Below are 21,049 nucleotides of genomic sequence, written 5' to 3'. Positions count from 1 at the left end.
CACACACACACACAGAGAGGGACACACACAAACAGACAACAGAGAGACAGAGACACACAGACCCAGATGCACACAGACAAAGGGACACACAGACAGAGGCACACACACACAGACAGAGACACACACACAAAGACAGAGACACACACACACAGACAACAGAGGGACAGAGACACACAGACCCAGATGCACACAGACAGAGAAAAACTGGTATATTTACTTTATGACTTTAACGATTTATTATTTACATTTATTATTTGCTTTATTATTTATCAGGTCCAGCCCCTTAATCCAGCAATCAACTGGAAATGAGTCAGTGTTAGTCTTGGACGCTACTTTTCACCCTGGATGTTGAAACATAAAAGCTGACCGATGAAGTGAATCCGATGTTAACTGTGGATGTAGAGTGTGCTAAGAGAGGGTCTGATCTCAATAACGCTAAATATTCTCACACATCTAAACAGCTGATTAAAAAAAATAATTAACTAGTGGAAAGACATTTCAAAAAGCCCTATGATTAAATATATCGAGCGTTTCCACACTTCATCACAGATGAGTGTCCACTGCTTCAGTAGTTCCAGTGTTTCAGCAAAGACGAAAACAAAGTAAGCTTCAAAGCTAACCAGACAGCCACTGCCGAATTTTAATTGGCATCCTTTGCCCCTGCAGACTAAACACACACGCACACACACACACAGAATTTACTCACCTGCTGCACCTCGGTCTCGCCGTTTGAAGTTTTCTCCGTGTACACAAAGGAGTTGAAAATTCTCTGTGGGGGCGAGAGAAAGAGATAAAGCCTCGGTGAGATGTGCTGCCAGGAAAACTGAGAAACATGCCCATTTTAGTGAACTAGAGTGAACCAGAATGAAATCTGGGAATCATATTTCCTGCCATCTGTAACCGTGAAGAAAAGGCCCGGCAGAGATTGTTTTTCCCAGCAGATCAGACACACTGCACTTCTTCATAATACACATGCAGCCCTCTGCTTCTGACCCAATAATGACTTCAAGCCAATACATTACAGTGAGAAATCCAAATCAACATGCCAGTTCTCTATATGCTTATTTGAACACCATATAATACCGTATACACTAATAAAGCCTTCATAAATACGCTATATTGGCAAAAGTTTTGGGACACCCCTCCAAATCATTGTATTCAGGTGTTGTTTTTCAGGGATTTGGGCTTGACCCCTTAGTTCCAGTGATAGGAACTTTCACTTGAACTTTCAACTTTCCCCTTCCTGTTCCAACATGACTGTGCACCAGTGAACAAAGCAAGGTCCATAAAGACATGGATGAGCTTGGAAGGAACTTGACTGGCCTGCACAGAGTCCTGACCTCAACCTGATAGAACACCTTTGGGATGAATTAGAGCAGAGACTGCGATCCAGACCTTCTCATCCAACATCAGTGCCTGACCTCACAAATGCGCTTCTAGAGGAATGGTCAAAAATTCCTGTGAACACACTACCTTAAACCTTGTGGAAAGCCTTCCCAGAAGAGTTGAAGCTGTAAAGGGCGGGCCAACTCCATATTACATTTATGTGCATGTAAAGGCAGATGTCCCAAAACCTTTCGCAATACAGTGTATCTGAGAAATCTGATTAGAGTCATGTTCATATCACCAAACACCATTTAATTATTTTATAATCTCATCATATTCTATAACATATTTATACAGAACCTACTTCTATCTATGGCGAATTTTAACAATTTCAGCCCAAATAACTGTGTGTGTGTGTTAGCTGATGCTCAGTATTAAATGCCATGCTCCTCATTTTCAACTAAACATTCATTTTCCTTGAATTACAGTTGTTTAAGCAATTTTCACTAATTACACTTTTCCTTCAAAGAGCTGCTGGAATCAAGAACAGACAGAAAGGTGAGCAGCATTTAAGTCTTAAACTAGTGAAAGTTTGGCTTAAAGGAAATGAAGAAAGATTAACAGGAAGCCAAACCTAATATCTCATTTGTTTTTGGCGGTTTGGATTAGAAGGAGAGATGATGAGAGCTGGATTCAGGGCTTCAGGTGACTGGTGAATATTTCACTCCATGTACATCACACTGAACAATGTGCTGCGGCTGCTGTTATCACTGCGTCAGGATTCCAGCCACACAGGCCATCGCTCAAACCACAGACAATCAGGCTCTGATACACACCCAATCACTGCTAGGCCTTAAAACAAGGAAGGAAGGAAGGAAGAAAGAAAGAAAGAAAGAAAGAAAGGAAGAAAGAAAGAAAGAAAGAAAGAAAGAAAGAAAGGAAGAAAGGAAGAAAGGAAGAAAGGAAGAAAGGAAGAAAGAAAGAAAGAAAGAAAGAAAGAAAGAAAGAAAGAAAGAAAGAAAGAAAGAAACTAAAATAATTAAAGGAGAGATGGGAGAATATAAGTAAAGAAAAAAAAGAAAGGAAATAGGAACTGGAAAATATCAAATATAATAATTTGTGTCTATCCAGTCTGTGTGTGAGAGTGTAAGTGTGTGTGTGTGTGTGTGTGAGAGAGAGAGAGATTTTTATAACCCCATGGTATAAGGCTCAACACTAAGGCTTCCTAATAGTGATGCTGAGTGACTGGTAGCTGGTGGAATATTTTTAGCTCTCATATTTAACATCACGGGCAGCCATCACTGTAATCACTCATTCTACACAGGAGGCTGTTACTGGATGAACAAACAGGAAGGAAGTCAGGGAAGGGAAGGAAGTCGGGAAGGAAGTCAGGAAGGGAGGGGAGGGGAGGGGAGGGAGGGAGGAAGGAAGGAAACTAGATGTTTAATACACTAGTATATGATTTTGGATAAAACTTGCAGGACTCTAGTTAGCTTAAGAGATAACATGACTTGAGGTGACTGGTGAACAGAGGCAATGCAGCATGTCTCTGGATGTCAGGGATCATCCAGCTGTTCTTCTACCTCTTTACATGTACATCACAGCAGTCAACAGTACAAACACGCTTTCATGAAATTGAATAATAAAACAGTGAATTTCTGTCCAGCAGAACTGCAACAGATCTTGAAGCAACACTGAACTGATATTTATCAGGCAGCACCAGGTTTATGAATACAGCAGCAGTTCTTAGGCACAAATCTACAAATCTGTGGGTCACGGGAGATATTTGGAAGTCTTTAAAGGATACCGGTGGGACCAGCACAAGACAGCAGCAGATACTGAAGTGTGTTTAAGAAGACTAAATGCAAGCTGATTAATATTCATAGACCTGACCCTCCGCTGTTCATTAATATTCATCTCTGGTACGTGGTGTCAGGAAAACAGACTGTGATGGGGAGAGAATAGAATTGTGAATTTTGGCAGGAAAAAGTACAGGCATGATTTTCAGAGTAAAACGACTTGAGATTTGTGTCTTCATTCAGGGGGGAAAATACAATATCACTAGTTTTCCTTTGACTAATATAAATGTCATAAAAAATGACATTTCTCAGCAAAAAAAAGAAAAAAAAAAGTATGTGGACACCTTTATCCAAAGCAACTTACAATTTATCTCATTTTATTCAACTGCAATTGAGGTTAAGGGCCTTGCTCAGGGGCCCAGCAGTGGCAGCTTGGTGGGCCTGGGATTCAAACCCACAACCTTCTGATCAGTAATCCAGCACCTTAACCACTAAGCTACCACATCCCACATTCTTAGCGCAGGTGTGAACATGGGGCTTGACTTATGAAACCATAGTGTTCATGCTCCACAATTCAATCCTGTACAGATGTAGGTGCTTACATGAAGAAAATTCAAAAGGCATTTTTTCAGTATACTCGGGTTCAGAAATCCTTTAAAAACAAATAAAAATCCACAAACCCTTTACAGGCACTATGCATTACACATCCCAAAATGTCAAACAAGCTTGTAACTACTGGACTGTGGTGTTATGTAAGAAATGGAGGTGATCTCAGAGGCACAGCGAACAGCTATAAACCAACATGGCACCGGTTAGAATTACACAGTGGACGCGGGCAGCAGGTGCTTCACTCGGAGGTCTTGCACTCTGTAAATGCCTCACACTTGTCTTCCAGCTCCACACTTATTGAAAATGCGTAAACACTGGCAACAGGCGAAGCAGCTGCATGCAAACAAGGGCATTTATATTGCGCTCTTATTATAGCCATGATAATCCTTACAGACAACACTGTGCAGAGATGTGCAGCACTGGCAATAAAACATGACCAAATTACTGAGATTTCTGAGATTATCCAGGCTTGGAGACTGCGCAGTTCTCATGACTGTCTACAGCAACTCAAGTTTACACTGTGTGTGACGTGCACGCTGATGTTTCCCATCCTGATTCTGCCATGAGAGTCATTTCAATATGTTCTTCTTATGTCAAAGCCATTCTTAAAGGCCATCTGAATATATATAGTTATTTCCTTCCAAGTTGTGGAGACTTCTGGAGACTTGTTTCAATTCAGCTAGGGCAAAAATCCTATCACGAAATGGATTTCTTGAAATGATGTGCATTATGATACATGAAATTTTATGCAAAAAAATATGATCTAGAAATGATAACATGGCAGCCTTTTGCCAATTCTGTGATCTAAACAGCACTGAAAGGTGTTTTTCTTTTCTCCCTTTATTAGGAACCGACACTGAACAGAAGCATCAGAAATGAGAAAAAGAAAAGAAAAGACATCGCTGTCAAAATAAGAACGATATGAATAGAGAATATAAAAAAGTAAATAGTCCACAGGCTGCAGCGTGTTCTGTGTTGGAGCACTGCAGGGAGTTTGGCTCCTTCTCAAGCTCCTCCATGAGTTCCTAGCTCTGACCTTAGTGATGTAGCAACTGCAGAAAATCTGGCTTTTGTGACACTGGCAATGTAGAAGATACAGTGGAACCTCAGTATACGAATTTAATTCGTTCTGGAGGCGAGTTTTTAAGGTGAAAATGTGTATTGCGAAACAAATTTTCTCATAAGAAATAATGTAGATGCAGATACTCGGTTCCAGCCACCCAAAAATATTACCAATGTTACCAATACGAAGTGTATAGAAACTGCATTGCAAAGAACTGACCCAAAGCCAAGCATTCCATGTCAAGGGTGCTCACAGGAAGTCGTCCGACCAAGCTTGGGCTAAAAATAGAACGGACCACCCACACGACCAATCTGTCAACAAAAAAACACCTGAAAAATCACATAGGTTTGGAGCGCATGCCGAAGTCAATTTGGTATCATGAGTTGACTCTTTCTAACAGCTTTTCTGACTGGAAAAAAAATTCTTAAAATTAGTAAACTCGCTTCGCTTGGCTTTCCACTGATGCAAACAGGTTTTGAATGGCTCCCAGATGTGCATACAGCTTTGTTGGAGTTCGGTCCGGTTCGATCATATGCCGAAAATGCTTCGTATGCCGATGCAAATTTCTTGGAAAATTTCAATTCTTAAGGTAAAAATCCGTTTTTTCGTATGCCGAGGTTCCATTGTATAGGAAAACATGTTTCTATCGCTCCACAATAGGTTGGTGCAATATTGCATAAGGAAGAGTGCAGTTCCAGTGAATATCCAGTGAGAACCATTAGTTAAATCAAAGCTATGCTGATATTCAATATAACTGTGCAATTGCTTTAATACAACGGTTCTATAAACAAGTAATCAATAGAATGTGACACACATATGGCCAAATGTTTGGTTTGTTTTTGTTCTACCGAAAAAGATCCTGAAGAAGCCATACTTTATAGCACATTGGCTAGCTAGCATGCAGTGATTTGTACTTAGACACTTCTGGTAAACTCAGCATCCCTACAACTAGGTTTTCATACTTTAAGACAAAAGTCACATCGCTGAAATGTACTGTTTGCCATGTGTGCTGATGATGCTGCTAACTCTGCTGTGGTTCCGAATTAGGAAGTGGGATTTTATGTGGGGAACACAGACAAGCAGAGTGATGCAGATTGTGAAACGATCCAGGGTGGTTAAAGGGATTGACCTTTAAATGCTGTTTGACCAATCAAACATGTGGATTGGAACAGTCTGTGTTTAGATCCTGGTGCACTAATTGATCGTCCTGATTTAGTCTTTCTAACGCTATGAATTAAAGTCTCTACAGAAGTGAGACTTTTTCTTGTATCATAAGTAAGATCATCTGACTGCTATATGCCACAGGATGCAGCCTCTATCTGAAAAGATTTCCAAACTAAATAAAAATGAGGATGAATCTAAAAGCGCACACTTTCGCATGCTGTTACATTAAAATAAAACAAAAAAGCACCAGCAGCAGAAGCATAAGCACTTGGTTCCCACTCGGGAGGGTTTGTTTTCCCAAAACACTCTGATGGCTTTCACAGCTATGGCTACGCCGGGGAGGAATTTCGCAGCTTGAAACCCGAGAGCTCTGACTAGAGACGGTGAAACCTGCCGCCTGAAAGGTCCTTGAACCTTCAGAAGGGCACATATGCAGAGTGAAACCTCGAGATGAGGACGGGGTCATGAGCGTATGGGGACCTGCACAATGTTATCGTAACGTAAGCTCGCTGTCACACAAGGCTGCAAAATAGCTCTAGCCTACTCAGCACATCATAAGGACACAGACACAAATACACACCACACTACAGACTGATATGCAACCCCTCTTAGAAACCCTCAACCAGCCCACAGTCAGAATGGTGACCCTGTGTAACCTATTCATCCTATTATACAGAGTGTAAACGCTCCAGAATAAGAACAGGCATGTGATTTGCTGCTTGATGCTTCTACAATGTTTGTTCCTTCATCCTAAGGAGCTGCCTGGTCAGGATTGGGGTGATTTTTGCTAGTTTATAACACATCACAAGCAGAAAGCAATGATAAACTCAAGTGATGTAACCAAGAAGAAGAAGAAGACTTAATACTGTCACATATACATTATAGCAGAGTAAAATTCTTTCTTTGCATACCCCAGGTTTGGAATTTGGCATCAGAGCAAGGGTCAGCCATGATACAGTGCCCCTGGAGCAGAGAGGGTTAAGGGCCTTGCTCAGGGGCCCAACACTGGCAGCTTGGCAGTACTGGGGCTTGAACCCTGATCTTCCGATCACCAATAATTCTTTCACATAGCCTTAACCACTCCAGCCAAATTTACACCACACCCACTTTTGTGCCTAAATACACATATGGATGCAAATATTTGGCTTACCTAACAGATAAAGATAGTGGCATTGTGTCACATTCCTAGTCTACACACACCAAATCCTGAATATAACAAAATAAATCCACTTGCAATGAACTCACTAAGAGCTCTGGCTGCAGCTGCTTTGGTTTCAGGACATGGTGTGCTGAGAGATTATTAATCTCATTAACCCCAAGGGTTAAGCTGAAGCGCAGTTCAATAGATGCCTGAAATGGGTAAAGCTCATTGTGCCCTTTATTCAAGGCTTGCTGACTCCATCATTCTTCGACAGAGGCATGGTCAGAGAGATTCACTCAAACAAAGCCCTGACTTAATAAGCCAAGATGTTCACCACTGCACTCAACTCCAAATGCACTCACTTCACACATCCCCTCAAACATGTACACCACATCTCGGCTACAAATCAACTGATTTTACTGATATTTAGATAGCAGAAATTTTAGATATGCAGATATAGCTGCTTTTTAAAGATTTGCAGATGTCCAACCAAAAACAAAGAGCAACTTCGTTCATGACACAGTGCTGTAGCTTCTGCTGTAATGGTGGGATGGAGGAGAATAAACCTGTTAGCAAGTCATGCATCTTCAAAGCCAGATGCCTGTCTGGCTAATCCTCATTAAATTATGGACTGTACCACCGAGGGAAAGCAGGAAAGGTGAAGTTAAAATACTTTAGAGTAAGTTCACACTTTGTTGCTAGTGGTGATTATGGTCAGGGAATATGGGATAGGAGGAGCATAGCTTTAATGTGTATAAGATTTATATACACATGAATGTGTTCTATTTTAGCATGGATTGGGAATTTGAGCTAAATCCAGAAAAATAAATAATCTTTTTTCTTCCTTATATTGAACTTCAAATGAAATGGTCATTATTGCTGCCAAAGAGCTTAAGGGAAGGGAAGGCAAGAAAGAAAGAAAGAGAGAGAGAGAGAGAGAGAGAGAGAGAGAAAGAAAGAAAGAAAGAAAGAAAGAAAGAAAGAAAGAAAGAAAGAAAGAAAGAAAGAAAGAAAGAAAGAAAGAAAGAAAGAAAGAAAGAAAGAAAGAAAGAAAGAAAGAAAGAAAGAAAGAAAGAGAAAGAAAGAAAGAAAGAAAGAAAGTTCAGAGTTAAAAAAGGAATATAAACTTGGAATAAAGGACTGAAACAGGAAGAGGAATAAACAGGAATGGAAAAAAAAATCAATATAAATGAAAAAAAAACCCCAAGATAAATCTTCTTTTATAATCAAGTTAAAACAAGAAAAACAGTAAAAAAATAAATAAAAAAAAGTAAAGAAAGAGAAGAAAGTAAGAAAATAGAATAAAGAAAAAAGAAAGAAGTAAAGAGAGAATAAATTAGAGGGGCCACAGAGTGCATATAAGCAAAACATTTATAAAAAAAAAAAAAAAAAAAAGGTAAATATTTGAGCTGATTTCATTTCCAAAGTTTTGGCAGAAATATTATTATATGTATATATGTGTTTCTCCATCCATCCATTCACCCATTTCTCTCTACCCACCTCCCTCTCTCTCTCTGTGTGTCTGTTTGCTTTTTTGCAAAAACAGTGGTGTAAAGTTCCCCAACAGCAATGTGAGAAACTGGTGGAGAGCATGGAGCCAAAATGCATGCAAATCGGGGTTATTCCACCAAATACTGATTTCTTAATGTTATTTATCCAAAGCATTAACACAATTTGTTTACAAATTATTTGCATTTTGTTTTAATTGAGTTATTAAAGCTTATCATAAAGCATGATCTTGGGTTATTTTGATGTGTTGTCAATTCCTTTAAATATACACTCCAAATAACAATAGTTATATTTTGAATTTAGAAGAAATATTGTCAGCAGTTCACAAAAAAATGAAACAAAACTGTTCATCTCACCAATACATGAACCTGGAAGAAAAAAACATAAGAATTATTATTTTGCAGTGGTCTCTTATTTTTTCCCCCCATATATATGTATATGTGTATATATATATATATATATAAAATATGTGCGTGTGTGTATATGTGTATATATTTCTGCATTTGGAAGTAAACAAGCGTAAAACCTGTCAAAGCATCAGTCCAGGTGGCTGAAGCTGCAAACTGGTGATGTAGCTTACTGTCTAGCTGCTGTAGCAGTGATGGAGAAACTGGGTCCATACAGAGAAGATGAAAGGCCAGAGAACAGAAGGCATGAGTGTGTGCTGATGTGGAGCTTCCTGCTGCTGCTGCTACCTTCACCCCCCTCCTTCTGCACCTCACTGCCAGCTCACGCTCCCAGCAGTCATAGGCTCATTGCACTACAAAGGCCACCGGCCTAGAATGAGGTCCCCATGCCTCCCCTCTGATGCCACTTTTCTATTTTTTGCCACCAACAAACACACAAACACATGCACTCACACACACTTTCTTTTTCTTTTGTGGTTCCAAAGACACAGCAGGGAAAAAAATCTGAATTCCTGCATCTGGATACGCAGCTATCCAAGTGACTGATGTGTTTCAAACATGATATACTGACTCAAACCTCAGCTGCTATGGGGCAGCAGACACATGAAAGTAAAGTCATCATGAATAACAAGCCAGATGTCTAAAAGCATTTATGTAACACTGCATTATTTAAATGAATTGTTTATGAAAGTGTCACAGAAACCTTCCCTTTGCTGTGCTGCTCAAATACCATAAACATCAATAACTGCTGGCTAGTCCAACAGCATTTAAAAACTAATTAATATCTGAACCTTTTGTTTCACCAATCACTTTCCTGCTAACGTAGTTCCACTGGAGAAGTGATGGTTTTGGGCCAAAGAAAATCATGTAGTCTACCATCAGCGGAGTCTGTTACATCAGGGACCATGTGTGTTGTGGGGATTGAGGAAAAGCAGTGGCATCAGAAAACATTTTCTGCACAACAGCAGTCTTGGTTTCTAGCTACCATGCTAACAATATAGTCTTTCTGAAGGTGCACAAAGAGAAACGTCAAAGAAAAGCTTAATGCTGGCTTCAACTGAATGACTGAGCAAATCGAAAACAAACTTCAGAGAGAATACATGGATCAAACAAGGAGCTCAGCAAAAGCAGCAGGGAATGAAGCAATAAAACCGCTGCATTACGTTTCTCTGTAAGCTCAAATAAGTTCTCAAAAGCATGAGTAACAGCTGCACACAAACACCACTACACGCTATGGTGGATTTTGCCACATAAACAACACGTAGCAACGATACCAGTTACATCACCATTCATTTCTGTGGAAACTCATAGCCAGCTCATGATAGACTCCAGTTGCCTGGCCCAGCACTGGCCGAGAACTGAACACAAACCATATCAGTGGAAAAAGAGGTAAGAATGCTGGAAAATCCGGAAAGTTCCACCTCACTAGCTCCTGGTTTGCAGAGCACTACCTATTTGGAACTAAAACAATGGAGACTCATCTAAAAGATCCTGAGATCCTGAAAAAGTTCCATCACACAATATGGACTCAGAGGCTCCAACAAGCCATGAAGCACCTGATATCTTTTGTACGCTTCTCTGGCTACAAGCGTCTGAATCTTGAAGGTTGGAACTGGCTCTCAGGATACCGGCTTACATCAGAGAAAATAAACTTGAACACAGTACTACAATGAGCAGGCTTGATAAACATCTACAGAATCCCTTAAGTCTGGCTTGACCGACTATACACAACATAACCCTGTTGCCAGCTGAGCTTTGTGAGGGCTCGAGTTCTTGATGCTGTTTGTCAGAACCTGATCTGGATGGAGACGGAGAGAGCATAAACTCAGTTTGCTAATCCTGCATCTCACTAACAAACATACTGAGCCTCCAACAAAGCCCAAATCCTCTTATTGAACACAATGAATCCAAACCTCCTTGAGGTTTTCAGACAGAGGTTTAAAAAAACAAAAAGGAGGATTTGTTTCCCATGCAATAAGAACAGAAGAAGTGCCATTTTTAACTTGGTTAAAATATACTGTGCTATAATCTTAATAGAGTTAAACACAAGGGAAGCCTTGAAAATAGCCTCACAGAAAAGTGACCGTTTCCATAGAACCAAATAAGCAGGACGGACAAAATGTTATGTTCGTGAACTTTAAAGGCCGTGGACTCTTTGGCACTTTAGTGTGGCTGGTTATGTTGTCTAAGGAAAAGTAAAAGTTTACCTCTGGTTAATAAGAAGGAAATACATGAACATGTGTGAATGATTTAACTAAGTGCGAGTCCGAATGGGTGCCATCGGTCCTTGCAGATTGACCGCGTGTGTGTGTCCTGTGGCTGCTCTTCCACGCAGAAAGTGAGCGAGTGTGAGCGGAGGGCCGACGGAGCCCGGCGTTCTGCAATAACAAAACCCCTTTGTAAAAACAGCGAGGGCCCCGCTGAGAGACTGGGTCATGCAGCAGAATCTGGAGCAGATCTGTAGCTCACGGCCGGCCTGTTTTCTTTCAGTCCTGCAGACAGGATATAATGGTTTCCACATGTGAAGGGGGCCTGAGTAACAACGACAACAGTTGAGAGGCCCGGTGTTTTATTACCTTCCCTTTTCCACATGCGGCTGCAGCCGCAGGGCTTCCAGCACATCTGATCCAAGACTCGGCCAAGAAAGGAAGGGAGAGCACTTGCGACTATGGTTGTGGTATGTGACAGAAACGTAACCGGGGCTTAAATATCAGTTTTGTAGGCCTTCATTTTTCTCAGGGTTTGGCAAGAAATGGACTTTCAAGAGAATGAAAAATGGGAGTAAGCGGCATATTAGGTTACAAATTCATTAACTTTGTTGTTAGGGTGTTACCTAAATCCCAAATTTCCCAGTTTTCATGGGAGTGGGAAACTACCATAAAGCACATCTACAAGTCCGGCGAGTCCGGCTCAGTATCTGCGTCGGTGAATTCAAATTCGGTTCATAAATCAACACTCAGACCCCCAAGCAACACACCATTTTGAGGCTCCTGCACCTAAAATTAGATCACTGTGCATAGCTGCCTCGAAGAGTTGGCCAAGGAACATGCGAGGGTGACTCTGCGTACTCGGTCTCTCTGGATAAATTTGGGAGGCGTGCAAGACCTGTGTTTGGCAGTGCCAGATTCTAAGCTTCAAAAGCAAAACGGGCCTCACATGATGCTGAGAAAGTGCAGGACGGAGGGAGTGAAGCTGAAAAGCTCTGCTTGACATTCCTGGAGCTGATCCATTTACCCACAGAGGTACTGCACCTTTTCCAGCCAGACTGAGCTACAATTATCCAGAAACTCACAATCAGACTCCAAATCTGACAACAAAAAAGTGGAAAAGGAGGAGAAAAGACTAGCTACAGAGAGATAATAATTGGTGTTTACAGTATGGGAGAGGGCATTATGTCATGTGTCTTATGAGGCTTAATAAACAGAAGTCAGCCAACCATTGTAGCTCTCTTCCAAGTTTCTAAAGTCAAATATGAAGCCATAGGATCTAAAAAAAAAAAATATTATATATATATAAAATCAACCAAGCAGTGGAATCTTCCAGCAATAATGACAGCCAAAAACAATAGTCATGCATAATTACTCTCTCCATGAGAACTATTTTAATTAAAGGCACTAGAAATTCTTGAAACAACCCGAAGTTGCACATACCACATGCGAGAAAACCCGTAGGTAATTTCCATTGCACCTTCATTCTGCTTGTTTTGGATTTGCTTCAGAAGACATTCATACCCATCAAATCTGGGGAATTGTTGTTGTGACATTTGTGCATTTAGTCAAGTGGAGATTGTTTCTTCAAGCTCCTAACTCGTACAAGTCCAACCCTGTTCTGCTTCCCGCTGTAGATTCCGCTGTCAAATCCTCCGCTTTTTTCCCCCCTTGTTTTCATTTCTTCCACTGACTAAACACAAAGATTTAGCTACTATATTCTTAACATGGTGTCAAGCGATGTTTTCACTGGGCTCAAGTTCTCTGAAGCAAGAGGCTGGCACATTTGATCCAGAGAGAGAACGGATCTCTGGTACCCGAGCTTGACCCGATTATTGATACCAATAGGACGTTCTCCATTGAACAAATAGCTAGGTTTTTTTTCCCTACACAATGGGCATTTTAATTCATTTGAGATTCAGATAGGTTTAAGCACTTGATCAAATGGTAAATGGAAAATCAGAAGCAGGTGAATTAAAAAGGAAAAAAGAAAAATACAGCAGAGTGTATTTTGAATTAATCCCATTTAAAGGAGTACATCCAGTGAGCATGCCTTCATGGCCCATGTGCTGGCTGTTCTGGCGAACAGGATGGCCAGCTTTTCCAGCCCTCAAAGCCTCTCCAGCCCATAACACCCACAGATGGTGAGAACCGTGCCAGGAAGTGCTGCCCTTTTGCGCCCGGTCTCCTTTATGCTGGGCCGACCCTACCAGGAGCACGCCAATGGACCTGACATATCTGCAGCCAGAACGCTGCCTATGATAGACTTTGTTCTGAGCTTTTTAACCTTATTGGGCTTTATATGAAAGCATTTAAACTACAGGAACAGTGTTTAAGCTAACAGCTCAGGGAAATGTAGAGCGTAAGATAAATGGCTGTTCGGATTTCGTGGTTTTTGTGCCGATGCAGATGAGGGAAAAAGGAGCCTGCACTTCACAAAAACAAAGTGCAGCTCAAATCAAGCGAGTCTGTTGGAAGTGACTAGAATAATGCGATCGTACTGTCTGAGGGCTTGTTGAGGATGACGTTTCTGATCTGGACCTGCCAAAAAATACACAAGTGCTGGCTAAAGAGCTCCGTTTGGGTTCAGCTGGACTAGCCGTATTGTTTTAAGCACCTTTCTGTATTAATCTAGCCACAAGCAGCAGTAAATCTTTTAGTGAGGAAAGGGTGGTCCTGTTTTTTGTTTTTTTTTTAATGGTAAATTAAAAGTGAGATCATGTCTAGAGAGACAGATGTACAAATGCTTAAAGAGCTTATCTTTCACTATTTCACAGCAGTAACACTAAAAAAAAAAAAAAAGATAACAGCATGGCCCTGTTGGGCTGCGTTCATATGACAAATCACAAAAGCCTTTTTGGCTGTGACAAAAAGCTGTTTTAGGAACGGGAAATCTTTATAAAATCAGCCCTCATATGTGGTCCTTGATCAGATACATAACAGATGAGCGGTCATGTGACATGAAAGAAACTGGCCACATGGGAATTCATGCGGCGTTTTTTTTTCCCCCAATGCTGGTGTTCTCTCATCAAAGGTCATCATCCAGTGGCAAAAAAAGCAACAAAGGACAACAGCGGCAGTAACTTTATTCAGCAGATGGATGGGGACACTGGTGATTTACCTGATATTTGGGGAAACGATGCAAGCAAAAGCACTGGCAAAGAAATTGTTGTGTGCATATAGGGGCATATAAAGACAGATAGAAAACATTTGCAGTTACAACTGTGCAGCAACAAGATGCAGATCCAAGCCTAAGGAATTGCAAATGTGAATGTGGCCTTTGATGAGTCTGCAAGCAAAGCAAAGCAAAGCAAGCAGCAAATGTTTGGATGGTACATATCTGGTATTTTCCAACAGCAATGAAAACCCTAAATGGAAGAGGTGCTGTAGACTGGAAAGGTATGAAAACCATTAAACTACTGATCTTTTCCTGAATAATGGCAAAGAAACACAGACACAGATACACATGCATTCATCTGCTCCACTAAGCAGCGCCAAGGAAACATCATTATGAGACAAAGCATGAAAAATTGAATCCCTGGGTCCATCAATTCTTCCCCAAACTGCACCATACATGGCTATTGTCTAAATATATAAAATAAGAATGCTATGCTTTAAAGTGTTGTTTTATTTATTGCAGATTTGTCCGGCTAACGAGTAAGAACTGTTGGGAATGCGTGTCCTTTCTATGTCCCGATGACCCTCTGCCCTGGTTCAGGCGTGTGGTGATGATGCCAGCTGGCCGGATGAAAGGCCTTCACAGGGGGCAGATCTGCAGGGATTTTTCTCAGGAAAGTAGCGCATTTTCACAAGCCTCATAAAACATGACCTTTTTTTCAGAATTAGGGAGCATGTAGTAATTAAACTGAGACAATATCCAAGATGTATTTAACACTAAATTTACATAGTGTATGCATGTTGCACAAAAGTTATAATACAGTAGTGTTTATTTACATATGGAAAACATGAGCATTTTTTCCAGGACGGAACGGAATAGAAGTGGAAGGACAGTAAGGCCAGGGTTATGCTCGAGTACGTGGCAGCTACATGACCACCATTGTTTGCATGCTCGCCTGCTGACCTTTTGTACATCTGGAGGATTAAAAGTGAGATCCGCTGTGATAGGGCAGAGCCAACACATCCCTGTTTAGCAGGTGCCCAAGTCAAACTGGAAAATGTTTAGCGATTTCGCCCCGGCTATTCCGGGACACGTTTGTCTCTGTGTAGCAGAATAGAAATGTTATAGTGCTCTCTTTAAAACCTTCCTCCATTGTTGACGATGACTATTCGAGTGTAAACTCACCCTGTCATCATGCAGCGGTTCAGGGAGGCAAAACTTGTGCTGGCAGTACTGAATAAACAAAATGAAATGACTATGATGCCACAAATAATTATATATCGGAATTTAATGTTTATACCACAAACTTATAACTTTATACCACAGTGCTGTCTGGTCAGAAGGTGCCTTTACTTATTCTAATATGTTATTCTTTGTGCAGTATTTCTACTATGAGCTAGTCTTCAGCAACATTAAATATGACAATAAAAGGGTTAAAAGTGCGTTTTATCCACCCGCTGTTTATACTGTTTATTGGGGCAGTGGTGGCACAAGTGGTTAACGGCTCTGGGTTGCTGCTCAGAAGGTTGGGCCCCTTAACCCTCTCTGCTCTGCTCTGCCCCCAACTTCCTCAGCTGGGATATGCGAAGAAAAGAATTTCACTGTACTGTAAATGTATGTGTGGTGGTGATAAAGGCTTCTTGTCTTCTCTTGAACCTTACACAGGGTCATGGGAAACTATGAGTCTATCCCAGGGGACTCTGGGTACAAGGTGGGGGACACCCTGGACGAGGTGCTAACCCATCATATGGCACTTTCGCGCACACACGACCATTCACACATTACAGAGAAGCTTTGAGATGCCAATCAGCCTACATGCCTATGGATTGAGAAAGAAAGCGGGTTTCCCGGATGAAACCCTGATACACATCCAAACTTTTGAAGTGCTCACAGGACATAAGTGGGAACTGAACCCCCCGTAACCCTGGAGGTGTGAGGCAAAACGTACTAACCACCAAGCCACTTTTAATACTGCCTAAAAACTGATATTTGTTGCATTTATCAGATTATGCTGTCAATGTATACAGTATATACTAGCTGTCAGAAAACTGCCTGATGCATTTAAATTACAGCACCGCTGGGTGTGAATGTGTGCTTCTGTCAACAGAGCAGTTCAGCAAGCTTTAACCATGTACTTGGCATATGCGCTAACTACAAAAAGCACTTTTGAAGGGAATCCAAAATGAATAGAGGGCCAACAGAGGAACTCCATCCGAGTGGTCAAGGAGAACTGTTGGGTTTAGGATCAGCGCTGCTCACCCGTTGCCTACATCCTGCTGCTAGTTCTGCTCTGAAGGACAAAGGGTCTTTCGGCTGTGTGCAGTATTCACACACACAGGCCTGGTTACAGACAGGCATCAGTGAGCAGGAACCTACAGTGCTGCCAAAGTCCATTAGGCTCACTCAGACAGGCTCTCTGCTCCGCTTGTTAAAAGGAGTTCTTAGCAAGCACCTTTCTCTCTCAGACACTAATAGAGTATCTTTCCTGCTCTTCCAATCAGACTTCCTTTACTGCTAATTATATAATCAAGAAATTTACTGGTGTAAAGGCAAACTCAGTCTTTTATTACCAGCATCAACTCGCAAGCTGCGAGCTCAATTTACACCAACGACAAGGTCTGGTTTATATTTTCTCCCTTTTCTCCACCATCAGTAATCTGCGACAATATGTAAAACAGTGTGAAGCTCTGCGTGCCGTCCTGTCACATGGTGAAAAAATGACTAATGAATCTAATATGTACTGCTCTGTTGCGAGTTTCAGAAAGAGGAATATGAAGGCAGGAAGATGTGGAGTAGGATAGAGCTGCTGTATTAAAATGCTGATTAAAATGTACCTTGCAAAAGAATAAAACAAACTAAACATATTAGATGGCATGATTATACATCAGTCTACACAGACCAGGCACAACATTATGACCACTTGCCTAATATTGTGTTTGTCCTACTCTTGCTGCCAAAATAGCCCTGACCCATCATGCACTGTGTATTCTGACACCTTTCTATCAGAACCAGCATTAACTTCTTCAGCAGTTTGTGCAACAGTAACTCGTCTGTTGGATCGGATCACACGGGCCAGCCTTCACTCCCCACGTGCATCAATGAGCCTTGGCCGCCCATGACCCTGTCGCCGGTTCACCACTGTTCCTTCCTTGGACCACTTTTGATAGATACTGACCACTGCAGACCGGGAACACCCCACAAGAGCTGCTCATAATTTTATGCCTGAATATCGGTGTATTCTAACAAACATTATTAATCTTTTAAACTATTTAAACACAGACAGCTCCTAGTAAATAAAAGCAGCTGGTTAGTGTTCATTTGCACAGAACAAGCATTTTGCAATATCAGTATTGCGATTATGCATTAGGAGGGGAATAAACCTCAGGCTTCGGCGTGTTAAGTTTACGATCCGCATCTGAAACGATGTGTTACAATAAAAACAGCCTCCGATCCAGTTTACTGTTAATCTGTGAATGATGTAGAAAATCATTTCACATTTCTGTAAATCTGTGCAGCAGATTCTGTGAAAGTTCTACAATACATCTCTCACACACACACACACACACACACACACACAGAAACCCCTTTACACCCCTCTTTTAACTGAAGGTCATGCAATTAGGACCAGTTAATTTATAAGCCAATTTTTAACTCTGAGAAATGTAACTTGGTCCAAAGAGTAACGTGGGCTTGCTTAAAATCTGCTCTTCGATGCACGTATGCTCGACACACAAAACTTACAAACAAGCTCGAGTCAGACATATTTGGTGTCGAATTTCAGATTCTGTTCTTGCGGGACTGCAAAGTGAATAATCACTGGAGCTAATCCAAAAAAAAAAAAAAAAACAACAAAAGCTGCTCCTTGTTCCCGGTGCAGGAATGTTACGCTTGTTTTTGGCACTTGCCACCTTTTCTGAAGAGCAGGCATTGTAAACAAACACACCAACACTAGCCATGAGCCTCGAAGAGAAACCCAAACAGAGAGGGCTATCGGGATGACAGATGAGGCAAAGTCCTCAAACACAGCTGGAAAAGCCTGAATGCACCGACAGCAGGATGAACTAACAAGTTAAACAAAAAGAAAAAACACACACAAACACACACAGGTGTGAAAAATAAGATCTGGTGCACTGAGTGAAGCGGTGTTTTAAAATGCACCTAAAGACAAAAAAACCTGTTGATTAAAGCTAATATTTCAGACAGACAGACAGACAGACAGACAGACAGATACACTATATTGCCAAAAGTATTCGCTCACCCATCCAAATAATCAGAATCAGGTATTCCAATCACTTCCATGGCCACAGGTGTATAAAATCAAGCACCTAGGCATGCAGACTGTTTTTACAAACATTTGTGAAAGAATGGGTCGCTCTCAGGAGCTCAGTGAATTCCAGCGTGGAACTGTGATAGGATGCCACCTGTGCAACAAATCCAGTCGTGAAATTTCCTCGCTCCTAAATATTCCACAGTCAACTGTATTATAAGAACGTGGAAATGTTTGGGAACGACAGCAACTCAGCCACGAAGTGGTAGGCCACGTAAACTGACGGAGCGGGGTCAGCGGATGCTGAGGCGCATAGTGCGAAGAGGTCGCCAACTTTCTGCAGAGTCAATCGCTACAGACCTCCAAACTTCATGTGGCCTTCAGATTAGCTCAAGAACAGTGCGCAGAGAGCTTCATGGAATGGGTTTCCATGGCCGAGCAGCTGCATCCAAGCCATACATCACCAAGTGCAATGCAAAGCGTCGGATGCAGTGGTGTAAAGCACGCCGCCACTGGACTCTAGAGCAGTGGAGACGCGTTCTCTGGAGTGACGAATCGCGCTTCTCCATCTGGCAATCTGATGGACGAGTCTGGGTTTGGCGGTCGCCAGGAGAACGGTACTTGTCTGACTGCATTGTGCCAAGTGTAAAGTTTGGTGGAGGGGGGATTATGGTGTGGGGTTGTTTTTCAGGAGCTGGGCTTGGCCCCTTAGTTCCAGTGAAAGGAACTCTGAATGCTTCAGCATACCAAGACATTTTGGACAATTCCATGCTCCCAACTTTGTGGGAACAGTTTGGAGCTGGCCCCTTCCTCTTCCAACATGACTGTGCACCAGTGCACAAAGCAAGGTCCATAAAGACATGGATGACAGAGTCTGGTGTGGATGAACTTGACTGGCCTGCACAGAGTCCTGACCTCAACCCAATAGAACACCTTTGGAATGAATTAGAGCGGAGACTGAGAGCCAGGCCTTCTCGTCCAACATCAGTGTGTGACCTCACAAATGCGCTTCTGGAAGAATGGTCAAAAATTCCCATAAACACACTCCTAAACCTTGTGGACAGCCTTCCCAGAAGAGTTGAAGCTGTTATAGCTGCAAAGGGTGGACCGACGTCATATTGAACCCTATGGATTAGGAATGGGATGTCACTTAAGTTCATATGCGAGTCAAGGCAGGTGAGCGAATACTTTTGGCAATATAGTGTAGATAGATAGATAGATAGATAGATAGATAGATAGATAGATAGATAGATAGATAGATAGATAGATAGATAGATAGATAGATAGATAGATAGATAGATAGATAGACAGACAGACAGACAGACAGACAGACAGATAAATAGATAGACATACAGACAGACAGATAAATAGATAGACATACAGACAGACAGATAAATAGACAGACAGACAGAGACAGACAGACAGACAGATAGATCGATCGATCCCATGATCCCATTTCAGTCAAGTATGTTCTGTACAATCTGGAAATATCGCCGCTATCGTCATAATAAATAAATATTGTGCAATATATCAGGCTCGTATCTGCATTAGATTCTGTGATCCAGAGGCTTTAGGAAGTGGGTGTGTTCCTGCGACTACAACAAGCACTATTTATTTTTCGACTTTCAAAATGATCACAGACTGTTCTCTAGTCCAAGATCTAGTCTCTAACTTCTAAACTATGAGGTCCACATTTGTATAAGTGTCAGTTTGTGGTCTGCTGAAGATTGTAATCAATAAACAATATAAATATATTTGTTGTCCCTATATCTCTCATATATTGTAAATCTATTACTCGTGTTCGTTCTTTTTTTCTTGTGCGTCTGAAAAGAACAAAAAATCTTTCTGATTCATGAGGTGTCAAAAATGAAATAAATAAAAAATACCTTCCATGTATGTCTGTGAAATCCTGGAGGGATGGACAGACTGGCAGGTTTTTGTTGTTGTTGCCAAAAATGCTTGATTTTGCTGCAGTTATTTCCCAAAAATTTACAATGCCTTTTTTTTTTTTTGTGGAAAAATACTTGACCTGGTGAAACTGCAAGCACAGGACTCTGCTTTTAAACTCCTAACAGTGAACACTCATATGTAATGACTTCCTATGATGGCTTTTACTCACATTTCACTGACATGAATCGGAGAGGACTTTGGCTGAACAAGTGTTGTGACGTCACATGACGTGTCTCGGGCTAAACCTGTGAAAAATCTGCGGTAATTCTGAAAAATTCTGAATATAATGGAATAAGTTTGATTTTTTGTTTCGTTGATTTCTACAATCACAAAATCCTGGAGGTGCTGCATATTTACTCCGGTATCCAATATACCATGTCTTGCTAGAAACAGAAAATGACATACGCTCACTAATGCACCATTTGTTTTATTATCATTATTTCGAGTCACATAATGCTGAGCCACTTTCACGATGCATGTTTTAGTATG

General features: G+C 41.3%; 1 protein-coding gene across 1 annotated transcript in view; it reads right to left on the bottom strand.

The window, feature by feature from the left end:
* cachd1 (cache domain containing 1) overlaps positions 1 to 21,049 on the bottom strand; it is an 83,358-nt gene that overhangs the window by 48,919 nt on the left and 13,390 nt on the right. The window contains exon 2 of the mRNA XM_058403515.1: positions 707 to 769. Coding sequence (XP_058259498.1) covers positions 707 to 769 — 63 coding nt within the window. The remainder of the gene's footprint in view (positions 1 to 706; positions 770 to 21,049) is intronic.

Source organism: Hemibagrus wyckioides, linkage group LG11 (genome assembly GCF_019097595.1).
Source record: "Hemibagrus wyckioides isolate EC202008001 linkage group LG11, SWU_Hwy_1.0, whole genome shotgun sequence".
NCBI classification, from domain to species: Eukaryota; Metazoa; Chordata; class Actinopteri; order Siluriformes; family Bagridae; genus Hemibagrus; species Hemibagrus wyckioides.
Note: the sequence above shows the minus strand (reverse complement) of the source record. Positions and strands in the feature narration are given on the sequence as shown.